Source organism: Euleptes europaea, chromosome 5 (assembly GCF_029931775.1).
Source record: "Euleptes europaea isolate rEulEur1 chromosome 5, rEulEur1.hap1, whole genome shotgun sequence".
Lineage (NCBI taxonomy): Eukaryota > Metazoa > Chordata > Lepidosauria > Squamata > Sphaerodactylidae > Euleptes > Euleptes europaea.
The window spans coordinates 48327088-48343047 of record NC_079316.1 but is presented as its reverse complement, the minus strand read 5'-3'; the positions used below and the strand labels follow the sequence as shown (position 1 = coordinate 48343047).

The 15960-nt window shown below is 41.6% G+C and overlaps 1 protein-coding gene across 1 annotated transcript in view; it reads left to right on the top strand.

Moving 5' to 3' along the window:
- Nucleotides 1–9456: 9456 nt before the first annotated feature.
- Nucleotides 9457–15960, top strand: part of VPS8 (VPS8 subunit of CORVET complex) — a 93165-nt gene continuing 86661 nt past the window's right edge. Inside the window, exons 1-6 of the mRNA XM_056849263.1 lie at nt 9457–9630; nt 10849–10917; nt 11320–11450; nt 12522–12615; nt 13719–13751; nt 14273–14327. Of these exons, the coding sequence (XP_056705241.1) occupies nt 9469–9630; nt 10849–10917; nt 11320–11450; nt 12522–12615; nt 13719–13751; nt 14273–14327 (544 nt within the window). The 5' untranslated portion in view covers nt 9457–9468. The remainder of the gene's footprint in view (nt 9631–10848; nt 10918–11319; nt 11451–12521; nt 12616–13718; nt 13752–14272; nt 14328–15960) is intronic.

Genomic DNA, 15960 nt, shown 5'->3' with positions numbered 1-15960 from the left:
TTTAACAATGGTTGGTTTGTTCCCTTTATCATTTCTTCCTTTAAAGAATTATTATTAGATAGAGAACACAATTAGTTGAATCCAGTGAAGCGTCAGTGGAAGACACTTTCTGACATGGATCTTTTTCACCTCCCCGTTCTCCCAGCAGTCCTTGAAAAGCTGGTGTTGAAGACTGTGGGACTTGCATGGACAAAAAGACACACAGTGTAGGGGACTGCTTTGAGGAGGGGGAGTCGGGTGATATTGCTCCCACGTTACTCCTACACCAGTGGCATCTCTTGTGCCAGCCAAAGTACTGATGGCGTGGTAGGAAGAGAGCGAGAGCTGAAGACAGCATGCCAAGAGGAGGGAGCCTACGGAGCGTGGCTGAAGGCTCCCAACCCAAGTCTGAGGCTGGCGGAGGCAGCAGCAGGGTCAGAGATGGCGGAAGGGTGTGTGTGGCTTGTGGCGGGGGAGACAGAGCACGACACCTCTCTTCATGTACCTCTCCTTTTGATGTCAGGAAAGCGGCCCCTGTTTCCGTTTCCATCTCGGCACCTTTTGAGCTGGCATGCAGGCATTACAGGCCCTCAGGAGTGCCATTGTTGGTTCAATGTACACAAAATTATTTAAAATATTGTTTAAAATTATATTCAGGCTATGTGTATAAAGTATATATAAAACATACATGAATTTCGTGTTTAGACTTGAGTCCCATCCCCAAGATATCTCATTATGTATATGCAAAAATTCTAAAATATTCCAAAATACAGAAAGATCCAAAATATGGACCACTTCTGGTCCCAAGCAGTCCAGATAAGGGATACTCAACCTGTAGTATCCCTGACTTTTTGGAACTATTAAGGGAGGCTCAGCTGAGCCCAAACCTACTGTTTGTCAGAAACTCCTGTAAAACATAGTAATTAAAAAAAAGTATTTAATGAAATCCTGTGCAATCATATCTAGGATTATTTCAGTCTAAGTGCATTGATTTCAATGGTCTTAGACTGAACTAAGTCTGCATAGGGTTACACTGTTAGTATATTTGCTTTTATAAAATTTTAACAGAATATCATTTTATGATTTTTATTATGTTAATGTGTTTTATATTTGGGTTAGATCCAGCCACTTTTCCCACTCACTCTTGGCCAGTTGCTCTCCTTAGCACTGCCCTATATGGAGGTCCCATGATCACAGCATAGCCTTTTTGGTTGTCAGTGGTGGTCCTTATTTGTTACCAGAAAACCTGGCTGGATCCAATCCATTGAACTGTTTGTTTGTGTAGTGCTGCATGTTGAATAATTATGTAAACCACCACAACTACCAGATAATTGAGAAAATGTAATTAAATGGTTTGTTAAAAGATAAAAGTAATTGAACAAAATTCATTTTACATTTTGTTGTCCAAAACTCTGACGCTGAGTACAGGTGGTGAGTTTTGCTCTGGGTCAAATTGGCTCAAAAGACAGATGGCTCAGGAGACAGATGGCCATGCCTGGCAGTCATCTGCTAGCTACTCTGCTCCCCCAGCCTGGCTCCAGAGGTTGCCAACTGCTAATATCTCATGCATGATGGATTCTTGCTCTTTACTCCACACTTCTTGTTTTTTTATCAATCTGTGAAAAGCTAGCTACTCATATCCATGAAATCAAGTCCAACCAGTGTTTTATTTATTTACTTACTTAATTTTCATCCACCTTTATTGTTCAGATTCAAGGCAGACATGTGTGAAAATATATAGAATACTGATTTAAAATAATTAGTTACTGAGCATGTGACTTTGTAAAATCCAGTAATTTTGTGTAATCTAGTAATCTAGTCAGAAATTGATTACTTGGACCATGAGTGTGCTAAATGGCCCTCCCCAAGAGTTGCCAATCCCAAGCAGGCAAATTCCTGGAGATTTAGGGGCACAGTGTGAGGAGGGTGTAGTTTGGGGAGGGAGCTTGGCAGGGATGCCATGCTATAGAGTATACCCTTAAAAGCTGCCATTTTCTCCAGGCGTAACTGACTTCTGTGGCATGGAAATCAGATATAATTCTGGAACAAGCCTTGTGGCCCTTCTTGCACAACAAGTTGGTGCCACACAGCTCAGCAGCACCAGCAACGGGCATTGGCTCACTCTTGGCCTCTTCCCACAAACTGGAGGCAGTCAGGAGGAGGCAATTGGTGAACTGACACCAATCATCATTGCCACTGAAGGGTCTGAGCAAAGTGGCGAGGAGGAGTTGGTTTTTATATGCTGACTTTCTCTCCCACTTAAGGAAGAATCAAACCAGCGTACAATCACCTTCCCTTCCCCACAGCAGACACCCTGTGAGGTAGGTGGGGCTGAGAGAGTGTGACCAGCCCAAAGTCACCCAGCTGGCATCATGCTTAGGAGTGGGGAAACAAATCCAGATCACCAGATTAGCCTCCACCGCTCACGTGGAGGAATGGGGAATCAAACTCTGTCCTCCAGATCAGAGTCCACCGCTCCATACCACCGCTCTTAACCACTACACCACTGTGTCTCTCCTAGACACCAGTAGAGTTGCTGGGACTTGGCCCTGCACTCTTCTTGCCCCCAGTGGTCTTCTAGGGCCACAGCCCACTGGGAAATTTCCCTGTAAGTCCACCCCTAACTTTGAACCTTAAAGAATTTGTGGGATAGTTATGCAAATAAATGAGTCTCTCAGTGTCAGTGTATTTAATGCAAAGAAGGAGCCCAGGTGAAGACACCAGACTCCAGTAATAAGGTAACCTTGGTTTTCCTTCCTACCAATATGCTTGGAAAAAACACACATCTATATTTGTTGTAATTTGACAAAGTGGATGAGTATTTCATTTCATTGTCATGCTGTGTGGTTCAAAGGCTGAAACAACAATTGTGCAATTTAAAATCCAGACAAATATTCCTTTGATGTTGCTTTCAATATTTACATTACTTTCTTCTTACGGTAATTGCTTTCTGTTTTCTTCCTAGATTAATTCATCCATTTATCTTCTGGAACTGGCTTTCCAACTGCCATTTGGAAGATGATGAAAAATGTGAAATGTTTTTCTCTTATAGCACAGGCAAAAAGAAGGGTAAAGGTCCTGGTAACTCATTGCCAAAAAGGGGGGAAGTGTGTTTTAGGTACAGGTAGTCTGCCTATGTCACAGTTCCTGTTAGGAAACAATCCTGAGCAAGTCTACTTGGAAGTAAGTTCCATTTTATCCAATTTAAATTATCCCCTTCCCACTCCCAGGAAAGTGTTCTCAGGACTGCAGCCTTAATGCAATACCACTATTAACTACAATCAAATAGTCTTCTGAATAATGCTACAAGTATATAATTGAGAAACTGCTGTACCATGATGTAACACCATATTTGTTCGTGCAGTTCCAGGGGGTGTACTTTTGTTAATTGTTGATTTTGAACCTACTGTGAGGTATATGATACATATCTTGTATCACCAGGGCTTTGCCATTTGCTCCATTGTAATGTTCACTTAAGAGAAATAAGACTCTTTACTGGAAGTCTCCATCAGATGTTTTTTTTTGTGGTGGAACTCACTGGTATTGAGTACCAGCATATTTTCAGGGCTCTCCCAAGTCCTGATCCTCATGCACTGGCCCACCCCACTCAGCCAGAGAGAGAGTGAACCCTCAGGAACAGCCTAGAGGTAGGGTTGCCAGGTCCCTCTTTGCCACCGGCGGGAGGTTTTTGGGGTGGAGCCTGAGGAGGGCGGGGTTTGGGGAGGGGAGGGACTTCAATGCCATAGAGTTCAATTGCCAAAGTGGCCATTTTTCTCCAGGTGATCTGATCTCTATCGGCTGGAGATCAGTTGAATTAGCAGGAGATCTCCTGCTACTACCTGTCAGTTGGCAACCCTACCTAGAGGGGATCTACGGGGAGAGGGGGCAGGTAGAAATCGACACAACCTGATATACGAGTACTGGCACTTATTTTGTTTTGTTTTTTACAAAAAAGCACCATGCTGAGGTAATATAAAACAGAACAGGACTGAGTTAGCAGTTTTGCAAACCTTTAGGATATAAAATAATCAGAACTGTACACTTGTGGCAGCCATCTTTAACCCTAGTTATGGTTATGCCCTGACCTGAATGGCCCAGGCTAGTCTGATTTCATAAGATCTCAGAAACTAAGCAGGATTGGCCCTGGCTAGTATTTGGATGGGTGACCAAAAAAGAAGACCAGGGTCATTATGTAGAGGAAGGTAATGGCAAACCACCTCCGAATGTCTCTTGCCTTGAAAAACCCTATGGGGTTGCCATAAGTAGGCTGTGACCTGATGGCACTTCACTCACTCACTCACTCACTCACTCACTCACTCACTCACTCACTCACTCACGGTTATCACAGTGGAAATATTACAGTTAATTTCAGTTTATATGCAGATTTTACAGTTTTTTTCTAACCTTAATAAGGGCTGAAATGTTGACCTAAATGTAAATTAACAACTGCCATCTTGGATTCCAATATGGCAGGGCCATACAAATTGGCAACATGATTTTTCGGACACAGGTAGACAACTTCTGCCTGATATATACTTTTGCTGCTTGGGGCAATGAGTTGACAATGACAATAAGATCCAGGGGACATTATTGATCAATTTATATGATGATTACTGTTTTAATAAAGAAATTCAAATGTGTATGTTTTGTTTTGTTTTTCACATCTACACTTTAAGCTACCTGACCATAGTAGAAAGCCACAGGATTTTTCATAAACCATTTATTTATTTATTTTATATATACCCCACTTTTCTCTCCAATGGGGACCCAAAGCAGCTTACATTGTTCACCTCTTCTCCCTTTTATCCTTACAACAACCCTGTGAGGTAGGTTAGGCAGAGTGTGTGTGATTAGCTCAAGGTCACCCAATGAACATCCGTGGAAGAATGCAATTTCAAACCTGGCTCTCCCAGATCCTAGTCCGACCCACTACACCACACTGGCTCATAAGGATTTATTTGACCAAAAAAGATTAATCACTAACAGTTAGGGTTGCCAACTCTAGGTCGGGAAATTGCTGGAGATTTGGAGATGGAGTCTGGGAAGGGCAGGGTTTGGAGAGGGGAGGGACCTCAGTGGGGTGTAATGCCATAGAGTCCACCCTCCAAATTTTTCTCCAAGGGAACTCTTCTCTATAACCGGGAGATCAGGTGTAATTCCAGGTGATCACCAGGCTCCACTAGGAAGTTGTTAACCACACCAACAGTTCAATCCAATGAACACTTCTCTTTATTTATTTGTGTCATCTTTCCACCCAAATAGTGTCCTCAAAGCAGCAAACGTTAAAACAACATTTATAATAAAGCATATACAAAATAATTCAATAAAAACACACATAACACTTATCTGGGAGTAACAGAGCTGCAGAATCTTACTCAGGTCTGTAACAGTGCAATCCTAAACAGAGTAACATTGTTCTAAGATGACTGACATTACTGGATTAACAAGGGTGAAATTCTGTTTAGGATTGCACTGTAACAGTGCACTTTTATGCAGAGTTACTGCTGCACGTCCATTAAAGCCAATGGGTTTAGACTGGCGTAATATTGAGAGAGCCAGAGTGGTGTAATGGTTAAAGTGTCAGAGTAGGATCTGGAAAACCCAGGTTTGAATCACCACTCTGCAATGGAAACTTGCTGGGTGACTTTGGGCCAGTCACACACTCTCAGCCCTGACCCTGGCTAGTATTTGGATGGGATACCTCCAAGGAATACCAGGGGCGTGACACGGAGGCAGGCTGGTAAACTACCTCCAAGTGTCTCTTGCCTTGAAAACCCTACAGGGTCGCCATAAATTATCTGTGACTTGGTGGCACTTTCCACCACCATCAACGTTGCTTAGGACTGCATACAGGGCAATCTCATACGGGCAATCTCATACAGAGACTTATTAGCTGTCTGGAAGGTGTGCTGCAATTCTAAACACACATGGGATTAAGCCCTACTAAATGTAATGTCAAAGACAGGACATTTTGGAGGACTTTCATTCATAGGGTCACCATGAGTCGGAAGCGACTTGACGGCGCTTCACACACAAATGTAACGTGGTTAATTTTACAGTACAAGTGTTTAGGATTGCATTAGTACGTTCTTAGGGGCTTACTCTCAGGAAACCGATCACAGTATCTCACGCCATTTACTGTTGGAATATGCTATACAATCTTGAAGCCTCTAGTGGAGTTTTTATTTGGTTTGCCTTTTTTTGGGGTGAGTTTTTCATTTCAACATAGGGAAAATTTACCTTCGATTTTAGCTTTCCTGAAGCGTGGAAGGGCAAGGTGACGAAAACAGAAACCGTAGTTCTATTAATGCCATTTTTAAAACCCGTAATATTAAATAAATTGTGTGTGTTGTACATTTGATGCGATACATCCCACCCACTGCCATGTATTTGCATGCGATGCATTCCACCCACTGCCACTCAAGAACCCCAGGGAGATCCAACGACAACGAAAGAGTTCTGCGCAATTTCCGGATCTCATCTTTACGCCGGAGCCAGAAGGGGGCGCGATGAAATCTCCAGTTAGCGGCAGAAACGCCTGCGCTGTCCCTTTAAACAGACGCCGGGCAACGAGGCTGCGTTGGCTATGGCGGAAGTAAACGGTTGAGGTTGGAACATCAAGGGGAGTGGGGAGAGGAATAGTGGCTGGATTGTGGGGTTGTGAGGTAAGTGGCCTGGGCCGCTCCGCTTGTCTTGTCTCTGCAGCTCAGGTGTGAGTTCGTGAGGCGCCGGGATGCCTAGAGCGAGCCCTGCCCACCCCCCACCCCCCAGTTTGGCAGAGTCGGAGTTTGTGGAGGCCCTCGTTGGGTAGGGTCGGCTTCTGCAGCCAGCCTCCTGTCAGAAGCCAAGAAACAGCAAGACCAGGCAGCAGTTTCCTGGCTCTCTTTAATTTTAGCAAGTTATCTCAAAACACTTGCGTATTTTTTTATAGGTGCATAAGTGTCTGGGGTTAGAATCATAGAGTTGGAAGGGACCACCAGGGCCATCAAGTCCAACCCCCTGCACAATGCAGGAGATTCACAACTACCTCCCCCCTCCACACCCCCAGTGACCAGAAGATGGCCAAGATGCCCTCCCTCTCATCATCTGCCTAAGGTCACAGAATCAGCATTGCTGACAGATGGCCATCTAACCTCTTCTTAAAAACCTCCAGGGAAGGAGAGCTTACCACCTCCCGAGGAAGCCTGTTCCACTGAGGAACCGCTCTGACTGTTAGAAAATTCTTCCTAATGTCTAGACGGAAACTCTTTTGATTTAATTTCAACCCGTTGGTTCTGGTCCGACCTTCTTGAGCAACAGAAAACAACTCGGCACCCTCCTCTATATGACAGCCCTTCAAGTACTTGAACATAGTTATCATATCCCCTCTCAGTCTTCTCCTCTCCAGGCTAAACATACCCAGCTCCTTCAACCTTTCCTCATAGGACTTGGTCTCCAGACCCCTCACCACTGGACACGTTCCAGGTTGTCTACATCTTTCTTAAATTGCGGTGCCCAGAACTGAACACAGTACTCTAGTTGTGTGTTAATAATTCTATTAACACACAATTCTATTATGTCTTAATTTCAATATTTTTATTCTGCTTTTCTCCCCCGTGGGGACCCAGATGGCTTATGAAATATGAAAAAGCAGATTATCAACATGTGGTTTAAATTAGCAAACAGAAGGGGGGAACCTTCCGAAAACAAACCGTACAGTTCTGTGCATCCTGAACTAGTCTTGGATCTGCTAGACCCTCACTTGGGGTCTCAGGCTGTGGGTTAAGAGCCCACAGCCCTTTGATTTGTGCCTCCATGTCAGGCTAAATACTTGTAAACAGTGGAGGAACCTAGGCTCTGCTTTTATTCAACTGCCCTAAAGAGGCTGAGTAGCAGGAACTCTTTGCCTGCCAGTATGATGTGTGTCTGGTTTTATTCTCGTAACTTGCAGCTTGTTGTTACTCCAGGGTCAGGGCTGCCACTGTTACATGTCCTATAAATCCACGCATGAAACCCACCTTGGGAAAACTTCAGTATAACTCCTTAGTCCTCCTGCATTATTGAGGTTATAACAGAGTTCATGCATGCCTAGGGTTGCCAGCTCTGGGTTGGAAAATACCTGGAGATTTTTGGGGCAGAGCCTGAGGAGGGTTTGGGAAGAGACTTCAATGTCATAGAGTCCAATTGCCAAAGTGGCCATTTTCTCCAGGTGAACTGATCTCTATCGGCTGGAGATCAGTTGTAATAGCAGGTCTCCAGCTAGTACCTGGAGGTTGGCAACCCTACGCATGTGCCTTTTTCATCTCTTCTGTTGTTGGTGTGCATGTGTGAAACAGTTAAATTTGCTTATATTTTGCTCCTAACCAAATTGAAAGCCACACAGAAAAGTTGATTTGCTACTGCATTTCTGTCTTCCTGTGGTTTACAGTGCAACAGTGATTTTGGTCTAAGTAACCTTAAGTGATTTTAGATTGTGAGTGGCCTGTTTTCATACTGTTACTCTGTAAAATACCAGAGGCATTGATACCACTATATATAGATGATATTCACTCTTATGTTTAGTGGCATGTTCGCATGGCTGTTTAAACGCAGGCTTGGTGTGCATCACGTGGACAGGCTTCTGAAAACCTGTAATGGGTGTCATCCCTTTTAAGCTTGAGGATCTCTGTGGGCGGCTACCAGCTCATGGTGCAGTCTATTGGTGTCTATTGGAGATTTATGCTTTGATTGGAATGTGGGAATTTATATCCAGCTGTGATGGGGAAAGGTGAGGGTAGAATGGGGAGTAGGAGCTCGAGGGGTCGCAGCACAGCAGGGGAGGATGAGTTGGGGTGGTGATTTCAGTTTGTACATTTCAATTTGTGCTGATTTCGTGTTCATTAATAAAAGAGTTGGGTCTCCTTGAAAGACTAGTATGGACTCTACAGTCCATACAGCTAACTTCTGAGATGCGCTAACGTCCAGGAAAACATACCTATTTTTCTTTACATATTTCAGATTTATTAAAAAGAAGAACTGAACTGTAAAGTGTAAGAAACGAGTGTATACAAATATTTTGGGTCTTAAGTCCGTTGAAGGTTCTTAGGGGTTCTTAGTCATGAACTGGGATGTAGGGGAGGGGCTGTGGCTCAGTGGTAGAGCATCTGCTTGGCATGCAGAAGGTCCCAGGTTCAATCCCCGGCATCTCCAGTTGAAGGGACTAGGCACATAGGTGATGTGAAAGACCTCTGCCTGAGACCCCGGAGAGCCGCTGCTGGTCTGAGTAGACAATACTGACTTTGATGGATCAAGGATCTGATTCAGTATAAGGCAGCTTCATGTGTTCATGTGTATTCACTTACAGTCTGAATGTTTATTTGCTGCCAGCTTTCCCAGGTGACTATAATATACCTCAGTAGCATAGATATGGTATGTGATTTGACCTGTAGCAAACTGGCAATTACAGGTCTGTAAGCAGACATACTTTAAATCTCCCTACTGTCTTAATTTTAAGAGGTGGGGACAGGAGAGATGGAAGATGAAATGAAAATGGAGAGTCAAAACCTTGATCCAGACCAGGGCTCTTGCTCTGTGACAGATGAGTTAAGTCATCAGCTCTTGAGCCAAGAAGCCCCTTCTCCAAAACTGTCTGTGATTGAATTGAGCAAGGAGCTAGACTCCAAGAGTGATCTGGTAAGTCTTAAGTTTTTGTCATTTTCTGTTTGTGCAGAAAAAGCTGCATTCTGGGTGTTTGACTGTCCTGTACTTTTCACAGCTAATTTTGTGTTATATACCTACACGTTTTGCTGTCTGCTTTTTATATTTGTCAGATACACTAGTTTCAAGTTAATAGCACTGTAAGTATACATGACCTGGATAGCCCAGGATAGCCCGATCTCAGAAGCTAAGCAGGGTCGCTCCAGACTAGTACTTGGGTGGAAGACCACCAATGAAATACCAGGGTCACTATGCAAAGGAAGACAATGGCAAACCACCTCTGTTATTATCTTGTCTTGAAAACCCTACTAGTTTGCCATATGTCAGCTGTGGCTTGACGGCACTTTACACACACAAGTATACATGCTAAAATATATTTACCGGTATATAGGAATCTTCTTTTTGATCTTCAGACACTTTGATCAGATTATAGATATGAAAAATCCCTAACCTTAGAGGTATGCAATCATAGTTTTCATAGTTAAAATACTTCTACATATTCCTGCTTATAAGATGTTCTTCCAATGCTGCTGGTTAGTGTGATCTTTTCAGCAAAGTATTTATTTGGAGATGAGGAAGTAGTTCTTTATTTGTCCTGCTTTATGAGGCTTTATACTTTTCCTAGTAGGGGCTTGAACCATAGATGCAACTATAACAGCTAGCAGTAGATGGTGTGAGAGCGAGTGTGGTGTAGTGGTTAAGAGCAGGTGGACTCTAATCTGGAAAATCGGGTTTGCCTGCTGGGTGACCTTGGCATAGTCACAGTTCTTTCTAAATTATCTCAGCCCCACCTACCTCACAAGGTGCCTGTTGCGGGGAGAGGAAGGGAAGGCGATTGTAAGCCGCTTTGAGACTCCTTAAAATGGTAGATAATATTGGGGTGTAAAAACCAACTCTTCTTAATATGTGCAAGTGAAGCCCTGCTCAAGATACCGTTTAAGATAGATTTGTGTGAGTGCTATCAGGAGCAGAATTTCTTCAGCAGTTGCCCCAACTATATGCAGCGACACTCTCAAAGTTATCTTTGCTCTTAACTGCAGACTTTTATCATCATCAAACTGCTTGTCCTTCATATACATTATTTATTGTGCTATAAATGAAAATACATCAGAGGCAAGTATTAACTACATGCCACGTTTCAGGGTGGAAGGCTGTGAAGGAGTTTGTTTTTTTCTCTCTCTTTTTTTAATCTAGATCGATGACAAGGAGTTTGATATTCCCCAGGTTGATACTCCTCCAACACTGGAAAGTATTTTAAATGAGGTGAGTTGAAGAAGGCACAGCCAAATACCCATTTCTCATATTATGCCAGGAGATCCAAAGCAGATGGCCAAATCAATCACACATCCACTTTTTGCTTCCTGTTACGTAAAGGCGCTCTCAAACTGTGCTGGCTAATGAGACGACGTTTTTATTAAAAAACGCTAAAAGCCAAATTGTGAATCAGCATTGCGTGTTTTGTTTTGTTTTTGTGCGACATTCTGTACACATCAGGAGGCACTTATATTTTATGCAGATGAAAGGTCTATATAAGCTAAGACTGTCTTCTGCCCTGCTTTAGCCACCATGTCTAGTCTGTAGGTAGTAAATGTTGGCAATACTTGCCGCTGTAAGTAGCTTAACATGTAACTGAGTGATTAACAAGCTATGTATCTTCTCTTTCAGACAGATGATGAAGAGGAGCCTTTTGTTCTTGAAGACCCTTGTCTTCTAAACATTGATAATATTGACACCCACTCATACGATACCTCTTCTGTTGCTAGCTCCGACAGTGGGGATAGGACTCACTTGAAAAGGTAACCAATTTGGTAAAGGCCTGGTAAAATTCTGTGATACAAGCTTAGAGGGCAATCCTTTTGAAAATTGATGAGCATGTTATGAAACCTATGGATTAGATGATTGCCAATTATATAAGAGTAGTGTAAATCTTTTATTTATTGTTTGAATTGGGCAAGGCCAGATGGATAAGAGAAACTACATGGGATAGAAGGCTATCGCAGTTCATGGATTGTGCACAGTTCTCTTCTGTCTGTTGCTATATAATTCTGAGTTTAGGACTGTAGGACTGCTCTTGACTTATCTCATTATCTTGATGCTTTCACTGGTTAAGCTGTAGTGTTCCCTTTGACTTAATTTTTGTGCATCAACAATGTCCTGGGTTTTTGTGTTGATGGGGGATAATCTGACCTACACACCAGATCAGTCATATATCAAGTGGCCAAGATCTTGGGGAGCCTCCAAGTTGATAACTGAATAATATTTGGAGTCATCTGTGTGAGGATCTGATTTGTATCATTAAATAAAATACAGTTTTTATTTATGTTATTTAAAACATTTTAATTTCACCTTTCCATCCAATTACAGTATCCAAGGTGATGCACATAAAAATGTCAAAACATTGGAGCAATTAAAAACTTTACTTATTACTGTTGTGTGCTCATTCAATATTTGTTCTAAATGTCTTAATAAATTGATATACAATTTATTTTTATTTCCTACTTAGGTTTAAACTTTCTTCTGTATATTTAATATTTAGGCAAAAAGCAATATGGCACCTTCAAAGTATGGTATGGTAAGGCTTCTTGCACACTTTCCATTAGCCTGGTGCCTCAGTGCTTGGATATAAATCTGAAATGGAATTCCTGCAATTACTTTGGGCACTTCTCTTTGGATGAACAAATGGGTTTATTTAAATAAGATGCAGGTTTTGGCTAGTTGTTTCAATTCCTTTGCCCTGTTTGTATGCTTGCAAAGAAGTTTGATAGCTCTCTGTCAAAATATTGGGGCATGTAGCATCTTATTTGGTTAGTTGTTCATATAGAATGAAGTATGATTATATTCCAATTTATTTTTCTTACATTACAAAGGAAGAAGAAACTTCATGATTCTTTCACTGTCCACGGCTCAGTTATACGGCTGTCACTTTTGAAAGGCATTTCTGCACAAATAGCATCTGCAGCAGTAAGCTCTTTCCCCCCTTCTTTTTCATATTTGTCCATTGTGGCAAGTGGACAACAGAGCCATATATGTTTTGGGAGGGGCAGTAGCTCAGTTGTAGAGCACACGCTTTACATGCATAAGGTCCCAGGCATCTACAGCTGAAGTATCTCTGGTATTGGGGCTAGGAAAGGCCTGTGTCTAAAACTCTGGAGAGCTATTTCAGATGTAATATAAAGTTTTGAACTAATTGGTCCAATTATCTAACTTCTTGGGCTGTCATATGCTCCTCTAAATATTTTAGTAAGAGTAGCTAGTTTTAGTGTTAGTCACTACCTGCAATCATTGGAAGAGAATCCTTGGGTGTGAAAAGTGTTGGGGTATTCTATTCAGTGTTTAGGGATTCAAAAGTGGAATCAAGCTTGTTCTTTCTCTTGGCCCTCTACCTGGATTCAGCACTATCTATTAAAAGCAACCCAGGTCTTCTCCAAGACTCTTTTTCCCCAGGTTTCTCAAAGTAATAGGAACTCATCTGGACCACATGGCACTGTGAACAAACCTTTCAAGTACATAGCAATATTCATACTGTAACTGGCACAATGATTTTGCTAATGCTTAACACAGACTAATTAGATCCTTCCTAATGAAATAAGAAGTTTCCTGTTTTAGCCTTAGCATTATACTGAATGTTCAGTGCATCCCTATAACTCTTCCTTTGCACTGCTTTCAATAAGACAGACATTAGCAGAACTAGGGGTGCTTGCCCTGCTGGGCCCTATTACCCTTGCCTCTGCAGCTTTGTGCTTGAGATATTTTCAGTTCATGGGCAAAGTGAAATCCACGTTTGAGTATACAGTCATTACTAGATTGGTTCTCTCAGTCCTTATATGTGACTTAAGAGTATGTTTTGAGTTGAACCTTGTATTAATGAGGAATATCTGTCAAAGAAGATAGGCAAGACAAGGACATAGTCCAAAGAGGGTGGACTTCAAATAGCAATTTGGGAGCACTCTCAGTATACTGGGCATGTGGATGACCTTTTAATACAAATTTAAGAAAACCTAACCAACTTCTATTTGCACTTTGTTGAAGTATTAATTGATTTTGTAATATATTCTGTCTCCCAGGCCAAAGTGGATGCTGGCTTACCCACTGCAATAGTAAGTTTCTAGAGGGTTTGAGATTATATTGTGATTATTATTCATGTTTGTTCTAATTTTCAAATGCTTAGTTCAGTGCTCTAACTGTACAGTATCCAGCTTTATTATATTTTGTGCATCCTGTTTTTTCTCAAAGCTATTTTATTTCTTTCAGTATTGAGTAAGTAGAAGATGGAATAAAATTGTATCCAAAGTATTGAATACAATTAATGTGGCCTTAGTAGCCTGTTGTAAACAATATTGAAATATCTGTTTAATTAAAAAAAAAACAAAAAGCCTTGATGCAACTCTAACATATGCTTGGATAATGATGATCCGATTACCTGTTCCAATGTAAGATGACTGTGATCAATTTGTGTTCTTTGCGGAATCATCTTTGGTCCCTCTATGTCAATAACTTCAGTTAGGGCAAGAGTTTGTGACTTGGCTGCTTTGCAAGCTTACTCCTGTTCCTTGTATTTAGTTATGGCTTTTAAGCAACTAATGCTTCTAAACCTGAGTCCTTTCTCTGTTTTGTTTAGGCAGCATCAAGCCTCATAGCAGTAGGAACGTCCCATGGCTTAGCACTGATATTTGGTAAGGATGAATATTCCTTGAGTTGGTGTATTCTATATGGTACTGTATACTAGGGTATATAAATTATACTTTGTTATGTAAAACTCCTCTAATCGGTCAAGTTGTACTATAGACTTGGAAGGAGCTACTACAACTAACTAACTTTTGTAACTATTTAATATCGCATTGGCTTGCAGGCTTTCTGTATTTAAAAAAGGCTTTTGTCTATCTATGGCATTTAAAGAACGTGTGATCCAGGATATGCCATTTTTGTCTCCTGTTAAAAAAAATCACGTACACCACCCAAAGCAGAAATGTATTAGAATATTGATGAATAAAGATACTTTGTTGGAAATAACAGTGAGTTGGATCCAGTCAGCTTTTTACTCCATCTCGCCTACTTTGTGTCCTTACTAGAGCTCTCATCTTGCATGGCTTTTGTCGAAGCTGGTCCCAGGATCTTTAGCATAGCCTTTTCAGAGGCTTAAATGGACCTGTTCTCTTTTGGCCAGTGGAAAAGCTGCTTGTATCCATCCCAATCTGTTTATTTCTGTCTCCTCTTATTTCTTCCATATTGACTTCTGGCTTTTTTCCTCTCTTGACTTTGTTTCCCTCATGGACTGAAAGGCAAAGGTATGGTACTGCTGCATTGTGCATGTAATCTGCATGAACAGCTCCACATTTCAAAGTGTGCTACAGTGATGTTCTGAAATGATTTGTAATTCAAGCCCCGTATGTTAATGAGTATACAGTTGCTTATGGCAAGGGTCTACCTGTTAAGATGTCATGTTTGAAACTATTCCTTGTCCTAGGAAACCAACAGCAGAAGGTGAAAATTTTCTTATGGCCACTAGTATAGGATAGATTTGATAAAAAGGATGTATTTTATCTCCCTGTCTCTTTAGTCTCTATGCAGAACATATCATTAGGAAAGCTGGATTAGATTTAGTTGAAGGTGGAGTGAAAACTGGGGGGAGGAACATTAACAATTTGAGATATGCCGATGATACTACATTACTGGCAGAAAATAGCAAAGACTTGAAATGACTACTGCTGAAAGTTAAAGGAGAAAGTCCCAAAGCAGGACTACAGCTGAACATCAAGAACACAAAAGTAATGACTGCAGGAGAATTATTCAACTTTAAGGTTGACAATGAGGAAATTGAAATGGTTGAAGACTTTCTATTCCTTGGCTCCATCATCAACCAAAAGGGAGACTGCAGCCAAGAAATCAGAAGGAGATTGAGACTGGGAAGGGCAGCCATGAAGGAACTAGAAAAGATTCTGAAGTGTAAAGGATGTGTCACTGGCCACCAAGATCAAGTTAATTCATGCCATCATATTCCATACTATGTATGGGTGTGAAAGTTGGACAATGAAGAAAGCTGATAGGAAGAAAGTAGATTCCATTGAAGTGTGGTGTTGAGGGAGAGTGTTCCGTAGACTGCCAAAAAAACACACCCAAAAAACAAAAACAAATCAGTGGGTTATAGATCAAATCAAGCCTGAACTGACCCTAGAAGCTAAAATGTCTAAACTGAGCTATCATACTTTGGTCACATTCTGAGAAGACAGAAGTCACTGGAAAAGACAATCATACTAGGAAAAGTTGAAGGCAGCAGGAAAAGAGAAAGACCCAACAAGAGATGGATTG